This window comes from Pan paniscus, chromosome 9 (genome assembly GCF_029289425.2).
Source record: "Pan paniscus chromosome 9, NHGRI_mPanPan1-v2.0_pri, whole genome shotgun sequence".
Taxonomy (NCBI): domain Eukaryota; kingdom Metazoa; phylum Chordata; class Mammalia; order Primates; family Hominidae; genus Pan; species Pan paniscus.
The window spans coordinates 6,144,054-6,162,233 of NC_073258.2; the positions used below are offsets into that span (position 1 = coordinate 6,144,054).

The 18,180-nt window shown below is 43.3% G+C and overlaps 2 protein-coding genes across 9 annotated transcripts in view; one reads left to right on the forward strand and one right to left on the reverse strand.

Moving 5' to 3' along the window:
• STIM1 (stromal interaction molecule 1) overlaps positions 1-18,180 on the forward strand; it is a 231,916-nt gene that overhangs the window by 27,434 nt on the left and 186,302 nt on the right. The window lies entirely within an intron of this gene.
• Positions 12,707-13,896, reverse strand: LOC117974837 (peptidyl-prolyl cis-trans isomerase A). The gene is given in 2 exon segments (XM_055094026.2): positions 12,707-13,532; positions 13,535-13,896. Coding segments are annotated over 2 exon segments (519 nt in total). The 5' UTR covers positions 13,773-13,896; the 3' UTR covers positions 12,707-13,251.

Below are 18,180 nucleotides of genomic sequence, written 5' to 3' on the forward strand. Positions count from 1 at the left end.
ACCGCCACACCCAGCTAATTTTTGTATTTTTAGTAGAGACGGGGTTTCACCATGTTGGCCAGGCTGGTCTCGAACTCCTGACCTCAGGTGATCAACACGCCTCAGCCTCCCAAAGTGCTGGGATTACAGGCATGAGCCACCGCGCCTGGCCCTTCATACCTCTTTTCCCTAGCTATACATTTTCCTCCGGCTATGGCTTCCCAAAACCCTCCAATCCTGTTCATTCTTTTCTCTGTAGTTTTTCTGACTTATTCCAGGGACTTCCCTTTCTAGATTATAATCTTCTTAGTCTGTACCATATAATTTGTCACCTAATTATCTACTGTTTCACTTTCTGTTGGTTTCATGGACATTAATCTTCTCCCCAGCCAACTGATGGTAGTCATATTATAATAACTCCCCAGATTGGTTTGTGCTCTGCACTTTACAAATCACTCCCCTGTTTAAGACCTGTCTTTTTGCTTACCATGCCCACAGCTGCTCTGTGAGGTGGGACAGGAGGGGATTGTTATCTCCATATCATTGTAAACAAATTCAAAGAAAGCAGGTGACTTCCCAATGTCATATATGTAATTAGGGGCAGAACAGAAACTATATCTCAGGTTTACTAATTTCTGGCGTAGAATTTTATCTGCAGCCTCTTCTACATTTGTTTTTTTCCCTACCATTCCCCCTCTTGCCTTCAAGGGTCACTCAAGGCAGAACATCTACCTTGTGGGTTTTTAGGAGGTTTGGTTGGTGACCCAGTGAATGGTAAAGTAGCCCAGATAGCAATCTTAGGTACTTCTCAGTGGCATCAGTGTTCTGGGTTGCTATTGCCGAGAGAATTCTCTTTCTGTGGCTATTAGGATTAATGTTGAACTAAGAAGCATTAGATTATTATGAATGGTCAGAACACACTCTCATGGAGATCCAGGAAGCAGGACAGGATGTGTGGTGCTGGGCACTTTTGTATTGTGGCAATGGCATGAGCTTTGCAAGCAGTCAGGCCAGAGTTTGAAATCTGGCTTTGCTGTTGTTTGTTGGCCTCATGACCCTTAGTAAATCATTAATCTCTCTGAGCCTTAGGGCCACTGAGAGAATGTATTTAAGGGCCACATAATGGCCTGTGAAAACAGTATTTGTTGTTGGTTTTTATTGCCAATACTACTTTAAGTTTAAGGTGCCTGAAGGGCATTAGAACCTGTGACCCTTGCAGGTTACTTCTTGTGTCTTGATTTCCAAGCATTAGTGATGACTACCTTGGAAACTATTGGCTGATAGAGGATGGGCTTGAATGCTGTTCCCAAAGTCTCCAGTCTCCCAAGTTTCCAGTGCCTTCTCAGGGCAATGAAAATAGTTTGTGGACAGCTGGGGGATGGTTTCAGTGTCAAACTTTGGGAGTAAAATCTTTCATGTTTTTCTGAAGAACTTTGGCATTAGAATTGTTGGTTCTGGAAAGTGAAGAACACAGTTGTTATTGAGAGATTTTAGTTATTTCTGAAACCAGATATTGCTCCAAAGCTGTTTGTTAAATACTTACCTACTCTTCCTAAACCCCTGCCCCTCCCCAAAAGAAAAATAAATCATATTCAGACCATCGTGCGATGGTTATATCTCTGGCCTCCCTGGTCACCCAGCCTCTAGCTCTCTGCTAGCACCACTCCAAATTGCTGCTTCAAAAGAGGTCAGTCAGCCCCTTTCCCTTACTCCTCAACCATGACCTGGTCTGTCTGGAAAGAGGATGAGATACATGGACCAATACATCCTATTTAAAAGGGAGCTTGCTTTCTCACTAGGGATTTTAGACTGCCTGACACACAGGAAATGACTAGAAAATCTGACCAGTGGAGCATAACTCATTGCTAAAATGGCAGGTTTGGACGGCTGCTGGATGGGAGAGCAGGCTTCCTGAAGAGGCAGGAAGGGGCAGCTGGATGGGAAAACAGTGACTTTTGAGTTTTTCCTTTTAGAGTATGGTGACGTAGGCCGTTTATTTAAAAAAAAAAAAAAAAAAAGGAAAATCACATAACATAAAATTAATCATTTTAAAGTGTACAATTCAGTGGGATTTAGTACTATCATAAATGTAGTTCAAAACTATTTCATCAACCCTAAGGAAATCCATACCTGTTAAGCAGTTGTTCCTAATTCCCCCCTCTCCCTTTCCCCTGGCAGCCATCAATCTGTGTATCTGTGTTTTGTCTGTATAGATTTACCTATTCTGGATATTTCATATAAATGGAATCATATGATCTATTGATCATATGATTATTTTATTTTATTTATTTATTTTTTCAAGATAGAGTCTCTCTCTGTTGCCCAGGCTGGAGTGCAGTGGCACGATCTCGGCTCACTGCCAGCTCCGCCTCCTGGGTTCATGCCATTCTCCTGCCTGAGCCTCCTGATTAGCTGGGACCACAGGTGCCCGCCACAGCACCCGGCTAATTTTTTTGTATTTTTAGTGGAGATGGGGTTTCACCCTGTTAGCCAGGATGGTCTCGATCTCCTGACCTCATGATCTGCCCATCTCAGCCTCCCAAAGTGCTGGGATTACAGGCGTGAGCCACCGTGCCCAGCCGATTATTTTATTTTTATTTATTTATTTTTTTGAGATGGAGTCTCGCTCTGTAGCCCAGGCTGGAGTGCAGTGGTGTGCTTTCTGCTCACTGCAGCCTCTGACTCCTGGGTTGAAGTGATTCTCCTGCCTGTAGCTGGGATTGCAGGCATGTACTACCACACCTGGCTAATTTTTGTATTTTTACTAGAGACGGGGTTTCGCCATGTTGGTCAAGCTGGTCTCGAACTCCTGACCTCAGGTGATCCACCTGCCTTAGCCTCCCAAAGTGCTGGAATTACAGACGTGAGCCACGGCGCCCGGCCTTGATCATATGATTATAATGGGGTCATATGATGTATTGTGTCTGGCTTCTTTCACTTAGCATAAGGGAAAATAAGTTTTAGAGGTTCATCTATATTGTAGCATGTATCAGCACTTCATTCCTTTTTTTTTTTTTTTTTTTTTTTTTTTGAGACAGAGTTTCGCTCTTGTTGCCCAGGCTGGAGTGCAATGGTGCGATCTTGGCTTACCGCAACCTCTGCCTCCTGGGTTCAAGCGATTCTCCTACCTCAGCCTCCCGAGTAGCTGGGATTACAGGCGTGCGCCACCACGCCCAGCTAATTTTGCAGTTTTAGTAGAGACGGGGTTTCTCCATGTTGGCCAGGCTGGTCTTGAACTCCTGACCTCAGGTGATTCGCCCACCTCAGCCTCCCAAAGTGCTGGGATTACAGGTGTGAGCCACCATGCCTGGCCACTCCATTCCTTTTTATGGCTGTGTAATATTTCATTGTATGTTTATACAATAATTTGTTTATCTATTCATCCACACGTGGGCAATTTGGGCTGTTTCCACCTTTTGGCTCTTGTGGATAGTGCTGTTAAGAATTTGTGTGTACCGTTTACCTATGTACCAAACCTACACATCCTGCATATGTACCCCGGAACTTAAAATAAAAAGAAAAAAGAATATGTGTGTACATGTACCTGTTTGAGTACCTGTTTCCAGTTCTTTTGGGTACATACCTAGGAGTGGAATTGCTAGGTTATACGGTAATTCTGTTTAGTTTTTGAGGAACCAATAAACTCTTTTTCACAGCAGCTGAACCACTTTTTACTTATACCAGCAATGGACTAAAGTTCTAGTTTCTCTACATCTTCACCAAAGTTTGTTATTTTTTTTATTATAACCATTCTTGTGGATATGAAATAGTGCCTCACTGTGGTTATGAAATAGTACCTCATTGTGGTTTTGACATGCATTTCTCTAATCTCTAATGATATTGATCATCTTTTCATGTACTTGTTGGTTAGTTGTATATCTTCTTTGGAGAAATGTCTAAGTTCTTTGTCTATTTTTTAAAACTAAGTTGTTTGTTTTTTTGTTATTGTAAGAGTTCTTTATATATTCTGGATACTAGACATTTATCTTTTTAAAAAACATTTTGGGGCAAACCTTTCTTGACTTAAAAATCACCCACTAGCCTTTAAATATACCTAGCTCTTTCATGTCTCAGCCTGTGCTCATGCTTTTCTCTTTGTCTAGAATATCCTTCTTTTCTCTGGTGGTTGAAATTATAATTGTTCCTCAAGAGTCAGCTCAAATGTCACTTCCTCCGAGAAGCTCTCTTAATCGGTTTCTCCTCCTCCTTCCACTAGTTAGGTGCTCCCTTCTATGAACATCTCTATAATGGGACACCATTTTTTTTGTTTGTTTGTTTTTGTTTTTTGAGACAGAGTTTCACTCTTGTTGCCCAGGCTGGAGTGCAATGGCATGATCTTGGTTCACTGCAACCTCTGCCTCCCATTCAAGCAGTTCTCCTGCCTCAGCCTCCCGAGTAGCTGGGATTACAGGCATGCGCCACCACGCCTAGCTAATTTTGTATTTTTAGTAGGGATGGGGTTTTACGATGTTGGTCAGGCTGGTCTCCAACTCCTGACCTCAGGTGATCCACCTGCCTCAGCCTCCCAAAGTGTTGGGATTACAGGCGTGAGGCACCACACCCAGCCAATGGGACACTTTTTTATTGTCTGCTTCAAACCACTAAGTTATATTTTCTAGAGTGAGGGATTATATTTGATTCATTTCTGTCTTTAGCATTTAGCATATGACCTGACATTTAGTGGATGTTAATAAATGCTGAATGAAACTTGAGTATAGACTGAAGACTTACTTGATAGTAATGACACCAGACACCATCACTGTAGGAGGGATCAGTTATGGGCTGTACTAGATGTATTCATATAATAAATATTTAAGACCCTACTGTGTGCCAGAAACTCTGCTTGGTATGCAGTAAAGAATAATAGTCCCTATTGTTTTATATTCAGGTAGGAAGATAGGCAGTAAACAAGGAGATAAGTAATATAATGCTTGGTAATCATAAGTGCTAAAAAACAAAAGTAAGCAGGGCAAAGGATTAGAGAGTGATGGGGGTGCTATTTTAGGTAGAGGGGTGGGGAAGGCCTCCCATTGGATGGCCCTTAAAATCACCTCACAAGGGTCTGGATCAGGAATCAGAAGTCTTGGGTTCTTCTTATATCTCTGTGCTTTGTTACTTAGCAAAATTACTTAACATTTCAAGGTTGGAGTTTCTTGGTCTATAAAATGGGTGCAAGAGTCCCTGCCCTGGTATTGTGGGAGTGTTGTAAGGATTCAGTGAGTTAATGGACATTGAAAGTGCTTTGTTATATGGTGAACAGCATGATGTTTGGCTTTCCCTTTCCCAAGTTGAGAGGATGAGTGAGCAGTGTGGGAGCCAGCCAGATGTTTCCAGCACTTTGAAGACAAAAGGAACTGGTTTCTGCTGGGAGCTGTCATGCTAGCTTGCCTGGGACACTGACTTATGCAGTCCTGATCCAGGGGCTGAGAGTAAAACCCATGCCCCAAGTGGTTCTCCATGTACATTGGCAAAAGGGAATAGCCTTGGGAACTTGGGGCCTGTTCTGTTTAGCCCTCCAGGAGGTAGAATGTGGAGACCACTGTTTCTCTCAGTTCAGCCTTATTTCTTGCTATGTCTGAACCTAACCCAAGGGAGTAATAATTAGCAGTCCCCAAGAAGCTTGGGAGGTGGAGGTTGTGGTGAGCTGAGATTGCGCCACTGCACTCCACCATGGGTGACAGAGCCAGACCCCATCTCAAAAAAAAAAAAAAGGGGGTATGTTTGTATAATGGAATCTTATTTAGCCATTAAATGGAGTTAAGTGTTGATAGATGCCACAACATGGATAAACCTTGAAAACATTATGCTAAGTGAAAAGGCTACATATTGTATGATTCCATTTACATGAAATGTCCAGAATAGGCAAATCTATAGAGACAGAAAGTAGATTAGTGGTTGCCAGGGTGTGGGGGGAGAGGGTAATGAGAAGTTACTTCTAATGGATATGGGGTTTCTTTTTGGGGTAATGAAAATATTCTGAAAAATTAGATTGTGGTGATGATGGTACAACCTTATAGATATATTAAAAATCACTGAATTATAAAATCTAAGAGGATTAATTATATGTCATGTGAATTATATTTCAATATAAACATAGATAATTTTTTTTTTTTTGAGACAGTATCTCACTCTGTCATCTAGACTGGAGTGCAGTGGTGCAGCCACGGCTCACTGCAGCCTTGACCTCCCGGGCTCAAGCAATCCTTCCACTTCAGCCTCCCAAGTAGCTGGGGCTATAGACGTGTGCTAGCCTGGCCAATTTTTGTATTATTATTATTATTTTTTGTAGAGACAGGGTTTTGTCATGTTGCCTAGGCTGGTCTTGAACCCCTGGGCTCAAGTGATCTGCCTGCCTTGGCCTCCCAAAGTTTGGGATTACAGGCATGACCCATAGTGCTCTGCCAAACATACATAATTTGAGTTTGCTGAGAACTATTGGTTTAACACAGTTGTAGATAATTATAATTTTCTTTTCTGATTGGAAGTCTTCTCCTGGTACTTCAGCTCACAAAGGTGGACACATTCCAGTTTTGTTTTATTTTATTTTATTTATTTTATCATTTTATTTTTGAGACAGGGACTCGCTCTGTTGTACAGGAGGCTGAAATATGGTGGCACATGGCTCACTGTAGCCTCGACCTCCTTGGCTCAAGTGATTCTCTCACCTCAGCCTGCTGAGTAGCTGGGACTGCAGGCATGAGCAACCACACCTGGCTAATTTCTCTATTTTTTGTGTAGACAAAGTCTTACTGTGTTGCCCACGCTGGTGTCAAACTCCTGGGCTCAAGCAGTCCTCCCGCCTCAGCCTCTGTAAGTGTTGGGATTACAGGCGTGAGCCACTGTGCGTGGCCCCATTCCAGTTTTCGATGTGAGTTTGAGCATGATCGTAGCAAGGGCCCATCAATGAAGGTGTTGAGGATATAGCATTGTCCTGCTTTGGCCCAAGGGGACTTTTCCTGCCTTTGATTAAGGATTGGCATGGGTGAGTCATTTCCCATAGTCTGAGGGATGTGGGATATAAAGAATGAGTTGTTATCTCCGATGATATCTTGAATATCACACATTATAGGCCAAATATAGGTGCTAAACCATTTGGGTTGAATTCTTTATAGAAAATTCACTGGGAACCCAATGATAAAATAGAGAAAGACAGATAACCTAAGAGGGAGGAGCAATCTGGTGAGACATTCTTTTCACCTTTTCACACATGAGCAATTAAAAACTTGAGGGAAGTTGATTTTTTTTTTAACTCTGTAAATAGCTACTGGTATAATTCCTTGAGGCTGGTATTGTATTTTGTGCTATAAGAAGAGAGACTTGGCTGGGCGCGGTGGCTCACGCCTGTAATCCCAGCACTTTGGGAGGCCAAGGAAGGCAGATCACGAGGTCAGGAGATCGAGACCACCCTGGATAACATGGTGAAACCCTGTCTCTACTAAAAATACAAGAAATTAGCCGGGTGTGGTGGCGGGCACCTGTAGTCCCAGCTACTCGGGAGGCTGAGGCAGGAGAATGGCATGAACCTGGGAAGTGGAGCTTGCAGTGAGCAGACATCACGCCACCTCACTCCAGCCTGGGCGACAGAGCGAGACTCTGTGTCAAAAAAAAAAAAAAAAAAGGTCTTATTTGGCCGGGTGCGGTGGCTCATGCCTGTAATTCCAGCACTTTGGGAGGCCGAGGCGGGCGGATTACGAGGTCAGGAGATCGAGATCATCCTGGATAACATGGTGAAACCCCGTCTTTACTAAAATACAAAAAATTAGCCGGGTGTGGTGGCGGGTGCCTGTAATCCTAGCTACTCAGGAGGCTGAGGCACGAGAATCACTTTTCACTCAGGAGGCGGAGGTTGCAGTGAGCCGAGATCGCACCACTGCACTCCAGCCTGGAGACAGAGCAAGGCTCCGTCTCAAAGAAAAAAAAAAAGAAGAGAGACGGGCCATATACTCAAGGAGTTTCCAAATATATCCAGAGGTGAAGCAAACATCTAGGATGAAAAGGGTCCAGGGACTAGTACTGTACACAGTCAGAGGAGGTAGAGGGCTGTGAGTTTGGTAATAAGAGAGGAGGCTTGGGAAACCCAGCCTGAGTCTAGGTCCAGAGGGCAGCATGCACTGGGTGAGGGCCTCTAGGGAGAGTAAAGCAGGATACATTCTTGTCCTTATACTTCCTTCCCTGTTTCTGTGCCTGCTCACTTTTGCTCTGCAACAAATAAGCCTTTAAGCATCTGTTCTTAGCCTGGCCTTGCACTGGGCAAAACTGGAAACATGGGCATTATGAAACCTGGGCCATACATCTAGAAGTACTTAATATATTGTGATAGGTGAACCTGGAAACAATGGACTGTAATGGCATGGGTCAAGGTATGTAATAGACAGAGATGGATTTGATATATCAGAGTGCCGACCTACTGACTCGGACTTGGGATTAGGTAAACCTACCTTTAAAAAGGCATTGAGACAGGGCCTGGTTAGAGAAACCTGTTAAGGTTATTGCCAGAAGATGAAGCGGAGGTACAGAATGCTACTTTTGGGGTATGGCTGCTTTAGGGCCTTTCATTTCGTTTTCAGATTTGATGAAAGAATAGGACATCTGTGGCCAGGCGCGATGGCTCACACCAGTAATCCCAGCACTTTGGGAGGCCAAGGCGGGCGGATCACGAGGTCAGGAGATTGAAACCATCCTGGCTAACATGGTGAAACCCTGCCTCTACTAAAAATACAAAAAATTAGCTGGACGTGGTGGCATGCACCTGTAGTCCCAGCTACTTGAGAGGCTGAGGCAGGAGAATCGCTTCAACCCGGGAGGCACGGAGGTTGCAATGAGTGGAGATCGCACCACTGCACTACAGCCTGGGTGACAGAGTGAGACTGTCTCAAAAAAAAAAAAAAAAAAAATAGGACATCTGTGTCCAGGAATCTTTTTATCTCCCCACCACCCCTCAAGCAGTGCTGGGCTGACTGTAGAAGGCTCTTCCCTGTTCTGCACTTGTTCCATTTCTGTTTTTGAAAGATGAAGCCTGAGAGGTGCCAGAGCTATGCCAGCTGCTATGGGGCCAGAAACAGGTGAGGCTTTTAGGTCTGCTTGAGTTAAGGAGTGACGGGTTTGTCCTCTTCAGCTAGCTTAAGGTCTTTGCTATGAAACTAGATAAGTATTCACATAGCTTGTTTTTCATTTGGGGCTATTTTCAGCCTTGGAGGCCAGCAAGGTGAATGATTGAGATGCTTTTATGGGGTTCAAGCTTTTGCTAGATCCTATTTGCCAGGATAGGTGCTCAGCCATTTTCCAGGACATCAGCTTTTCTGAACAAGCAGCACTGAAAGGAAGAAGCACTTCCCTTTTCTTTCAGTGGGCAGTATAGGAAATGTGAGGGTGGGTGGTCAGTTTAATATTATAACCCAGGTTTTAAGTAGAGATGCTGTATAATTTGGAACATTGCCATATAGTCTTTTTTTTTGAATTTTTGAGACAGAGTCTCCCTCTGTTGCCCAGGCTGGTGTGCAGTGGTGTGCTTTCTGCTCACTGCAGCCTCCACCTCCCAGATTCAAGGGATTTTCCTGCCTAAGCCTGGAGATTACAGGTGCACACCACCTGGGATTACAGGTGTGCACCACCATACCCAGCTGACTTTTTGTATTTTTAGTAGAGACGGGGTTTCACCATGTTGGCCAGGCTGGTCTTGAACTCCTGACCTCAAGTGATCCGCCCGTGTCGGCTTCCCAAAGTGCTGGGATTACAGGTGTTAGCCACCATGCCCGGCCGCCGTGTAGTCTTTAATGCAGTTTTGAGGGACTCATCTGAATTGTTCTTGTGTTTTTCTTGTCATCTTGACTGCCAGGCTTTACTATGGCGGGGGGGAGCTCTGTAAATGTATAGATCTGCTGCTGTCCAGAGACTTGATCTCTTTTGTGCTTGCACACCTCTAGGGCTAACAAAGCAGATGGAGTGGGCTGTACAAAGAGGTGATGCATCAGTGGTCTGTATCCAAGAGTGTTCTTGGGAGTTCCCTATTTAGTGAGTGCTTACTATGTGCCAGGCAGTTGTGGCAACAGCAGGCGTCATACTAGATGCTGAGGTTTTATCAGAGATACCTAAGGCAAGATCGTTATCTTATCCCTGAGGCCCAACAAATAAATATTTGTTGTTTAATAAATGTTGATCCAAGGAATAAACTATTTTTTAAAGGAACCCAGACACAGGGGGTGTGAGAAGGAAGCTAGCAGTCATTGAATGCCTACTATGTGCCAAGTACTGTGTTAAGTGCTTTCACAGATATTTAATTTTTTTTTTTTTTTTGAGATAGAGTCTCGCTTTGTCGCCCAGGCTGGAGAGCAATGGCACGATTTTGGCTCACTGCAACCTTCACCTCCTGGGTCCAAGTGATTCTCTTACCTCAGCCTCCAGAGTAGCTGGGATTACAGGCACACGCCACCACATCTGGCTAATTTTTTAATTTTTTTTTTAGTAGAGATGGAGTTTCACCGTGGATACTTAATTTTTAATACGGTCTTCTGAGATTGTTAATGTTATTGATATCTTTGAGATGGACAAAATAAGAGGTTAAATTACTTGTCAAAGTCACTTTCTATTAGCCGTATCTAGGCGCTTTTTTGAGGGTCTGGCCTCTAGGTTTGGTAGATGCCTAACAGGGTAACCTTGTTTTTAGTATTGTTGGGCGAGTGGGGCTAGTCTGAGTCTTTTCAAAGTTGCAGGAGATGCAGTTGTCTAGGCTTGGTGCTGATAATATAGATAAGGATAATATAAGGTACATAAACTGGAAGACTTACTATTGAGTGGGGAGACAGGTAAATAGGCATTACAGGGTAGTAAATATTAAGCAAAGATGGGCCTTTTTACTTTGTGAGAGGTACATTGGGCAGGGACTTTTACTCTGAGACTTCAACTCTTGTCCTTCTTTCCATACCTGTAAGCTCCTCATTGGGATCTCCCTTATTCCCTGACCATGTGTTTCGACAGTTTCATGAGTGTTACTTTTTCATCAAGATTGCTTACTCCTTGAGACTAGATATTCTTTTTTTCTTTCCTACTGCCTCTTAGATATCTGACCTAGGCCATCACGCTTACCCTCTCTGGACCTTAGTGGCATTATCTGTAAAACAAGCCTAATGATAGGTGTTTTGCAATCTGAGAGCAGGGGCCAGTCCAAGTGGTGATCTCTGGAGGTTCATCTAGTTTTTCCAAATCTGTGATTTCTGTGATCATCCTCTTTTGGTCCTTATATAGAGCTGGATATCCAAGAGGCTTTAAGTTTGTCACAGAGATTGCTGAAGGTAATTTATGGTACCTCCGAAGTCTTAAGAACTTTTCTGTATCACCCCTGTTAGAGCTACATACCCAGTAGCACTGACAGAGACTCATGGCTTCTCCTGGCCAGTCCCTTGGACCGAACCAGTTTTCTCAGCCTGGTATGGAAGATTTGACTGAAGTTTTAAGCTCAAAAGGATATTGTGGCTGGGCATGGTGGCACACGCCTGTAATCCCAGCTACTCAGGAGGCTGAGGCAAGAGAATCGCTTGAACCTGGGAGGTGGAGGTTGCAGTGAGCCGAGATCACGCCACTGCACTCCAGCCTGGGTGATGGAGCAAGACTCCATTGCAAAAAAACAAAAAAGCATATTGTATTTAAGTGTATTTTCTAGTATGGCTTCTCTCATTATCAGCTAGGTCAACTAGAGGTAGTGCTTTCCTGATTTTGCTTCTAGAAGGCATTCTTTGAGCAGTGGGATAGGACCCCATCCTTAGGACTTTCACCTCTCCAGGTATTGGGCCAGAAGTCTAAAGCTCCGTGAAATACTGTTTATGTACAATACCAGCTTGAGCTCTAAACTTGTAAAAGAATCAACTTTGATATGACTTAGGGTCCCATGGGACCTACCAGGAAGTCACAGGAACTCTGAGCTACAGCAAAGTCCACCACTAATTAGACAGTTAATAATAATGCTAATTGTTATGATAAGAAATGTATGTTGAATACTTATATGTCAGGTACAATTACATATTTATTTAATACTCACAGCAGTCAATGACATATATATTGTTATTATTCTCATTTTGTAGATGAAGAATCTAAAGTCATGTGTCTAGTAATTGGTGCAAGTAGGACTTAAACCTAATTAGAAATTTCATGTTCTAATTCCAAACTCTATTTTTTTATTGTTTTAAATAAAAAAAATTTTATTTTTCATGTTTTTTTTTTGAGACAGAGTCTCGCTCTGTTGCCCAGGCTGGAATGCAGTGGCACAATCTCGGCTCACTGCAACCTCTGCCTCCTGGGTTCAAGTGATTCTCCTGCCTCAGCCTCCCCAGTAACTGGGACTACTACAGGCACATGCCACCATATCCGGCTAATTTTTAGTGGAGACAGGGTTTCGACATGTTGGCCAGGCTGGTCTCAAACTCCTGACTTCAGGCGATCTTCTCACCTCAGCCACCCAAAGTGCTAGGATTACAGGTGTGAGCCACTGTGCAGGCTCACTATTGTATTTTAATCATTTACTTTGATATCCTCCTACCAGATTTTAAATTGCCAGAAGGCAGGGGCTGATTACTCTTCATTTCATTAAAAAAAGAAGTATTGAGTTCCGGCATACATACAATAAAATGAATTAAATGCTTGATGAATTTTTACCAACGTGTTTATCTATGTAACCACCACCTAGATCAAGATACATTTCTGCATCTTTCTAGAGTGTAGCATAGAGATGAGCAAACATTTTCTGTGGAGGGCCAGAGAGTAAATATTTTAGGCTTGATGGGCTATACCGCAAGTTGTAGCAGGAAAACAGCCATAGATAATATTTAAATGGACATGTGTAGCTGTGTCTAATAAAACTTTGTTTACAAAAACAAGGTGTTTGGGCTAGATTTGGCCTGAGGGCCTCAGTTTGCTGATCCCTTGTCTAGCAGAGTGTCTAAGGACAAAATAGAAATTCGGTAAATGTTTGTTGAATTGTAGACAAAGACCTTGATTTCAGAAATCTCTTCTTGATTTTCTAGCAGTGGGGCAGCTTGTATCTCCACGGTAGGGCTGTACTTTGTTTTTATTTATTTTTTATGTTTTATTTATTTATTTTTGTTATTTAGTGTTTATTTCATAATCATAAACTTAACTCTGCAATCCAGCTAGTCATGGAAGGGAACAGAAAAAACATGGAGCCCAAAGGGAACTGCAGCAAGAGCACAAAGATTCTAGGATACTGCTAGCAAATGGGGTGGAAGGGTGCTCTCCTGACCTACAGAAGGAATGGTCTGGTGGCTAAGATAAAACACAAGTCAAACTTATTAAGAGTTGTCCACAGTCAGCAGTGGTGATTTTCTTGCTGGTCTTGCCATTCCTGGACCCAAAGTGCTCTATGGCCTTCACAATATTCATGCCTTCTTTCGGCTTGCCAAAGACCACATGCTTGCCATCCAACCACTCAGTCTTGGCAGTGCAGATGAAAAACTGGGAACTGTTTGTGTTGGGTCCAGCATTTGCCATGGACAAGATGCCAGGACCTGTATGCTTTAGGATGAAGTTCTCATCATCAAATTTTCCCCGTAGATGGACTTGCTGCTAGTGCCATTATGGTGTGTGAAGTCACCACCCTGACACATAAACCCTGGAATAATTCTGTGAAAGCAGGAACCCTTATAACCAAATCCTTTCTCTCCAGTGCTCAGAGCACGAAAGTTTTCTGCTGTCTTTGGAACCTTGTCTACAAATAGCTTGAAGGAGACATGGCCCAAGGGCTCGCTGTTGACAGCAATGTCGAAGAACACGGTGGGGTTAACCATGGCTGATAGTACGGGGCTCCCGGCAGCAGCAGCATCTGCAAAGACTTTTATGTTTTATTTTTAATAGAGATGGGGTTTTGCCATGTTGCCCAGGCTGGTCTTGAACTCCTGAGCTCAAGCAATCCACCCACTTCGTCCTCCCAAAATGCTAGGGCTGTAATGTTGAGAGGTTCTTTGTGGAACAGGCTGCCTTTTGATAAGTTGTTTGTGTTCATAAGGGAATAAAAATGTCATCCCTTCCAGCACTCTCCCAATTTTGTTGGTGCAAGGTCTTCAGAATATTTGGGATCCATGAAAGCAATATAGAGGTATGTTTCTATGAATCCCCTAAGGCTATTATGTGTTATTTATTTTGTCCTTGGTGCCTAGCCAGCATAGATGGACAGGGATGCTCAGTAAATATTTGTTTTTGAAGGAATAAATGAATTTAAATTGCTTTCAGTATTTTAACAAGCCTAATGGAAATTGTACATTTACCTACAATAAAAGTGTCTTTGATTTTGGTTTCAATTATACAAGTTTTGTGTGAACACTAGTTTGCTCATGCCGATTAGTTCTTTGACTGGCAGTTGATGGCATCATAGGACATAAACCTACCCAGTGAGTGAATGACCTTGGACACAAGTACACAGCCAAAATAACCAACTGGTAGCAGAGCCTGGTACGTGAATATCTACATGTTTACTTCCACTTTCTTGCTCATTAGCAATATTATTTGTATATGGTTGATAATTGTATATGGTTGGTTAAAATCTGGGTCAACATTTTTTTTTTTTTTTTTTGAGACAGAGTCTCGCTCTGTAGCCCAGTCACCCAGGCTGGAGTGCAGTGGCGCAATTGCAGCTCACTGCAACCTCTGCCTCCCGGGTTCAAGTGATTCTCCTGCCTCAGCCTCCCAAGTAGCTGGGATTACAGGCATGTGCCACCATGCCTGGCTAATATTTTTATTTTTTGTAGAGATGGGGTCAATATCAATATCCAAATAAGGTCTACATCATGTTGATTGATCTAAACCTTCAGTCTCTTCTGGGACTACAGGCACATACCACCATGCCTAGCTAACTTTTGTATTTTTAGTAGAGATGGGGTTTTGCCATGTTGCCTAGGATGGTCTTGAACTCCGGAGCTCAAGCGATCTGCCCACCTCCCAAAATGTTGGGACTAGAGGTGTGAGCCACCACGCCAGGCCAATTTGAACTATATTTGAAAAAGAGGGCTCCATTGTTTAAAAATAAGTCTTGGAAACTATTGTATTGTAGCTGTTCTCTAACAGCACCAATTATGACAGGAACCAGGAACTATGAAGTGGGGACAGTGACTGTGACTAACTTGTAATATGTTTTAAACTTTTTTTTACTTCCTCATATTTGTTGTTTTTGGCTTACATTCTTTCTCAACCCAACAGTTAAACTCTTACAACAAAAAGGGCCCGTATGTTTTCACTTTTGAAGGGAGAGATTGGTGGACTGTCTTACCCTAGAGCCAGGCTTCAGGCTTGGGGGCGGGAGTCCCAAGGGGTGGAGTGGGGGGTTCTGCTTTAATGAGCAAAGGAAGTGGTTAAGTCCCTGGGGCCTGTGCAGCCTGAACAAGAGCCCAAAAGTGACCTTGGGAGCATCTAAGACTCGACGCTCTTAGCAGAGCATGGGTCCCTTTTCCTTACCCCTTATTCCACAGCCTACAGGTTGTCTTTCAGTTGTCCAAAGGGCCTGGCTGGTCAGGCTTTAGTTGAGTCACATCCAACATGTTCCAGACCCAGGGTCCTGGTAGCTGTGTTTAGGGCTGATTCCTAGGAATCATGAGCTGATAACCTCAGGACAAAGAATGAAGGGTGTCTTGTTTTTGACCGTGTTCTTTTTTCTTTTTTTTTTTTTTGAGACAGGGTCTCGATTTGTTGCCCAGGCTGGAGTACAGTGGCACAGTCTCAGCTCACTGCAACCTCCGCCTTCCGGGTTCAAGCAATTCTCCTGCCTCAGCCTCCCAAGTATCTGGGATTACAGGCATGTGCCACCACGCCTGGCTAATTTTTTTTTTTTTTTTTTTTTTTTTTTTTTAGTAGAGACGGTTTTGCCATGTTGGCCAGGCTGATCTCAAACTCCTGACCTCAGGTGATCCACCCGCTTCGGCCTCCCAAAGTGCTGGGATTACAGGCGTGAGCCACCGCGCCCGGCCGACCCTGTTCTAAGGAAGGCCAAGGGCAGGAACCTCTTAGCAATAGCTTTGGCTGATCCTTGGCCAGCAATACATTTGTCACTCTGGCCAAGAGAAGAGCTGCTGTGGAGCACTTGGTGTTCTCTAGCCTTTGTGGAGGTCACAGGCAAACAGGGCAGGGGAGCAAGGCCTTAATTACTTAGGGACTCCTGGAGCAAAGCCACTTGGCAGTGTCTCAGCTTCTTGGTGGGACTGGCTCCTTCTCCTAGTGACAGTGCAAATACTCCTTCCCTTTATAGCTTTTAAACCTCCAAGAGATTGGTCTTCTTCCTTGAGCTTCAAGACATTTCTATACAGTGTGGTTCAGGGCTGATTTTAAAAGCCGGATAGGTGGAATGACAAAAATTCCTTCCATCTGTGTAGCACTTTTTGGTCACTTACCCACATTTTATTTAGTTTCAAACCAACGGTCCTGTGAGTTGTAAATGAAGAGATTAAAGCCCAGAAAGAAGATGCACTTAACCAAGTTTATATAGCTAATTCGGCTCTGGGTTCCGGGAATAGTGTTCTTTCTTTCTCTTCTCTTTTCTTTTCTTTTCTTTTCTTTTCTTTTCTTTTCTTTTCTTTTTCTTTCTTTCTTTCTTTCTTTCTTTCTTTCTTTCTCTCTCTCTTTCTCTTTCTTTCTTTCTTTCTTTCTTTCTTTCTTTTTCTTTCTTTTTTTTTTTTTTTGAGATGGAGTCTTGCTCTGTTGCCCAGGCTGGAGTGTAGTGGTGCGATCTCGGCTCACTGCAAGCTCCGCCTCCCGGGTTCACGCCATTCTCCTGCCTCAGCCTCCCGAGTACCTGGGACTACAGGCACCCACCACCACGCCCGGCTAATTTTTTGTATTTTTAGTAGAGATGGGGTTTCACCATGTTAGCCAGGACGGTCTTGATCTCCTGATCTCGTGATCCGCCCACCTCGGCCTCCCAAAGTGCTGGGATTACAGGCGTGAGCCACTGCGCCTGGCCGGAATAGTGCTCTCTCTCTACCATTATATGTGGGACAAGGGGAAAGGAGAATGGTAAATACAGTTATTTTATGTACTAGGCAATGGGTAAGGTGCTTAGTTTAGTTTTCTCACACTTTGTGGTAATTTATTTTTTAATCTCTATTTTAATGTTAGGGAAGCTGAGCTTCAGAGTAGTTGACTTACTCACGATCATAGAGCTAAGTGGCTGAGCCTGGATTCAGATCTAAGTCTATTTGACTTCAGAACCCATGTCTTTTCATCATTATACTATATTCCTCGATAGTTGTTTATTCTGAAACATCTTGATTGAGCTGCCGATGCAACACTAGGTAGTGTCACAAGGGATGCAAGGAAGCATAAGATTTAGTAATTTCTTCCCTCATGGAGTACGTAATTTGGTGATACTGCTATGGCAGAGACAGTGGTGCATAGGGATAGATAGAGACATGGGGCAGTGGGAGTTTAGGGAGCCCCCCAAATAATTGGTGGTGGGGGAAATTGTCAGAGAAGGCTTTCCAGAAAACTTGGTACCTTAGCTTCTCTAGCGATAAAGAGCATGGGTCCTTGGGGTCAGCTTACCTGGGTCTCATCACTATAGTACTATATGCTAGCTATAGTGCTTTGGGGAAGTTACTTAATGTCTCTGAGCCTGCTTCCTCATCTATAACATGGAAATTATTATAAAATCAATCTCATAGAGCTGTGCGAAGATTAAGATGAGATAATCTATGTTGAATAATTAGCAGCCAGCTTGACACATAATAAGCTCTCATTAAGTGTTAACCATTATAATTATCACTGTCTAATCTGTTTTTCTCCCATATCCTGCTCAAGTGGGGACAAATGTAGGCTCTCTTAGGGCCTGTTATTGTCAATAAAGTAGAGGTTTTGTCTAGAGTGATTTCAAAATATTTCTTTCAGGCCCAAGATTCTGTCAAAGTAAAAACTACCAAGTTAATTGTTTCCAGGAGGGCAGCAGTCAAGTTACTTTGTATCCTGTGGCAACCAAATCTGGCTTGAGTTCCATAAAGCCAGCTCTGGTGAGTTGCTGGAAATGCTACCTGATAAAGGCTCTTCTTTCCTCTGCTGCCTCTTCATTGGATTGACTGAAAGCTGGCCTCTTGGAATACTGGTCTATTTCTCTTCTCTTCCTCCAAGCTTATTGCGATGGAGAAGATAATGTAATTTTAGTAGTCCAGGTATTCTCTACTACTTTTGGGTCCTGTCTATTCTGGGTAACTGTGGAAT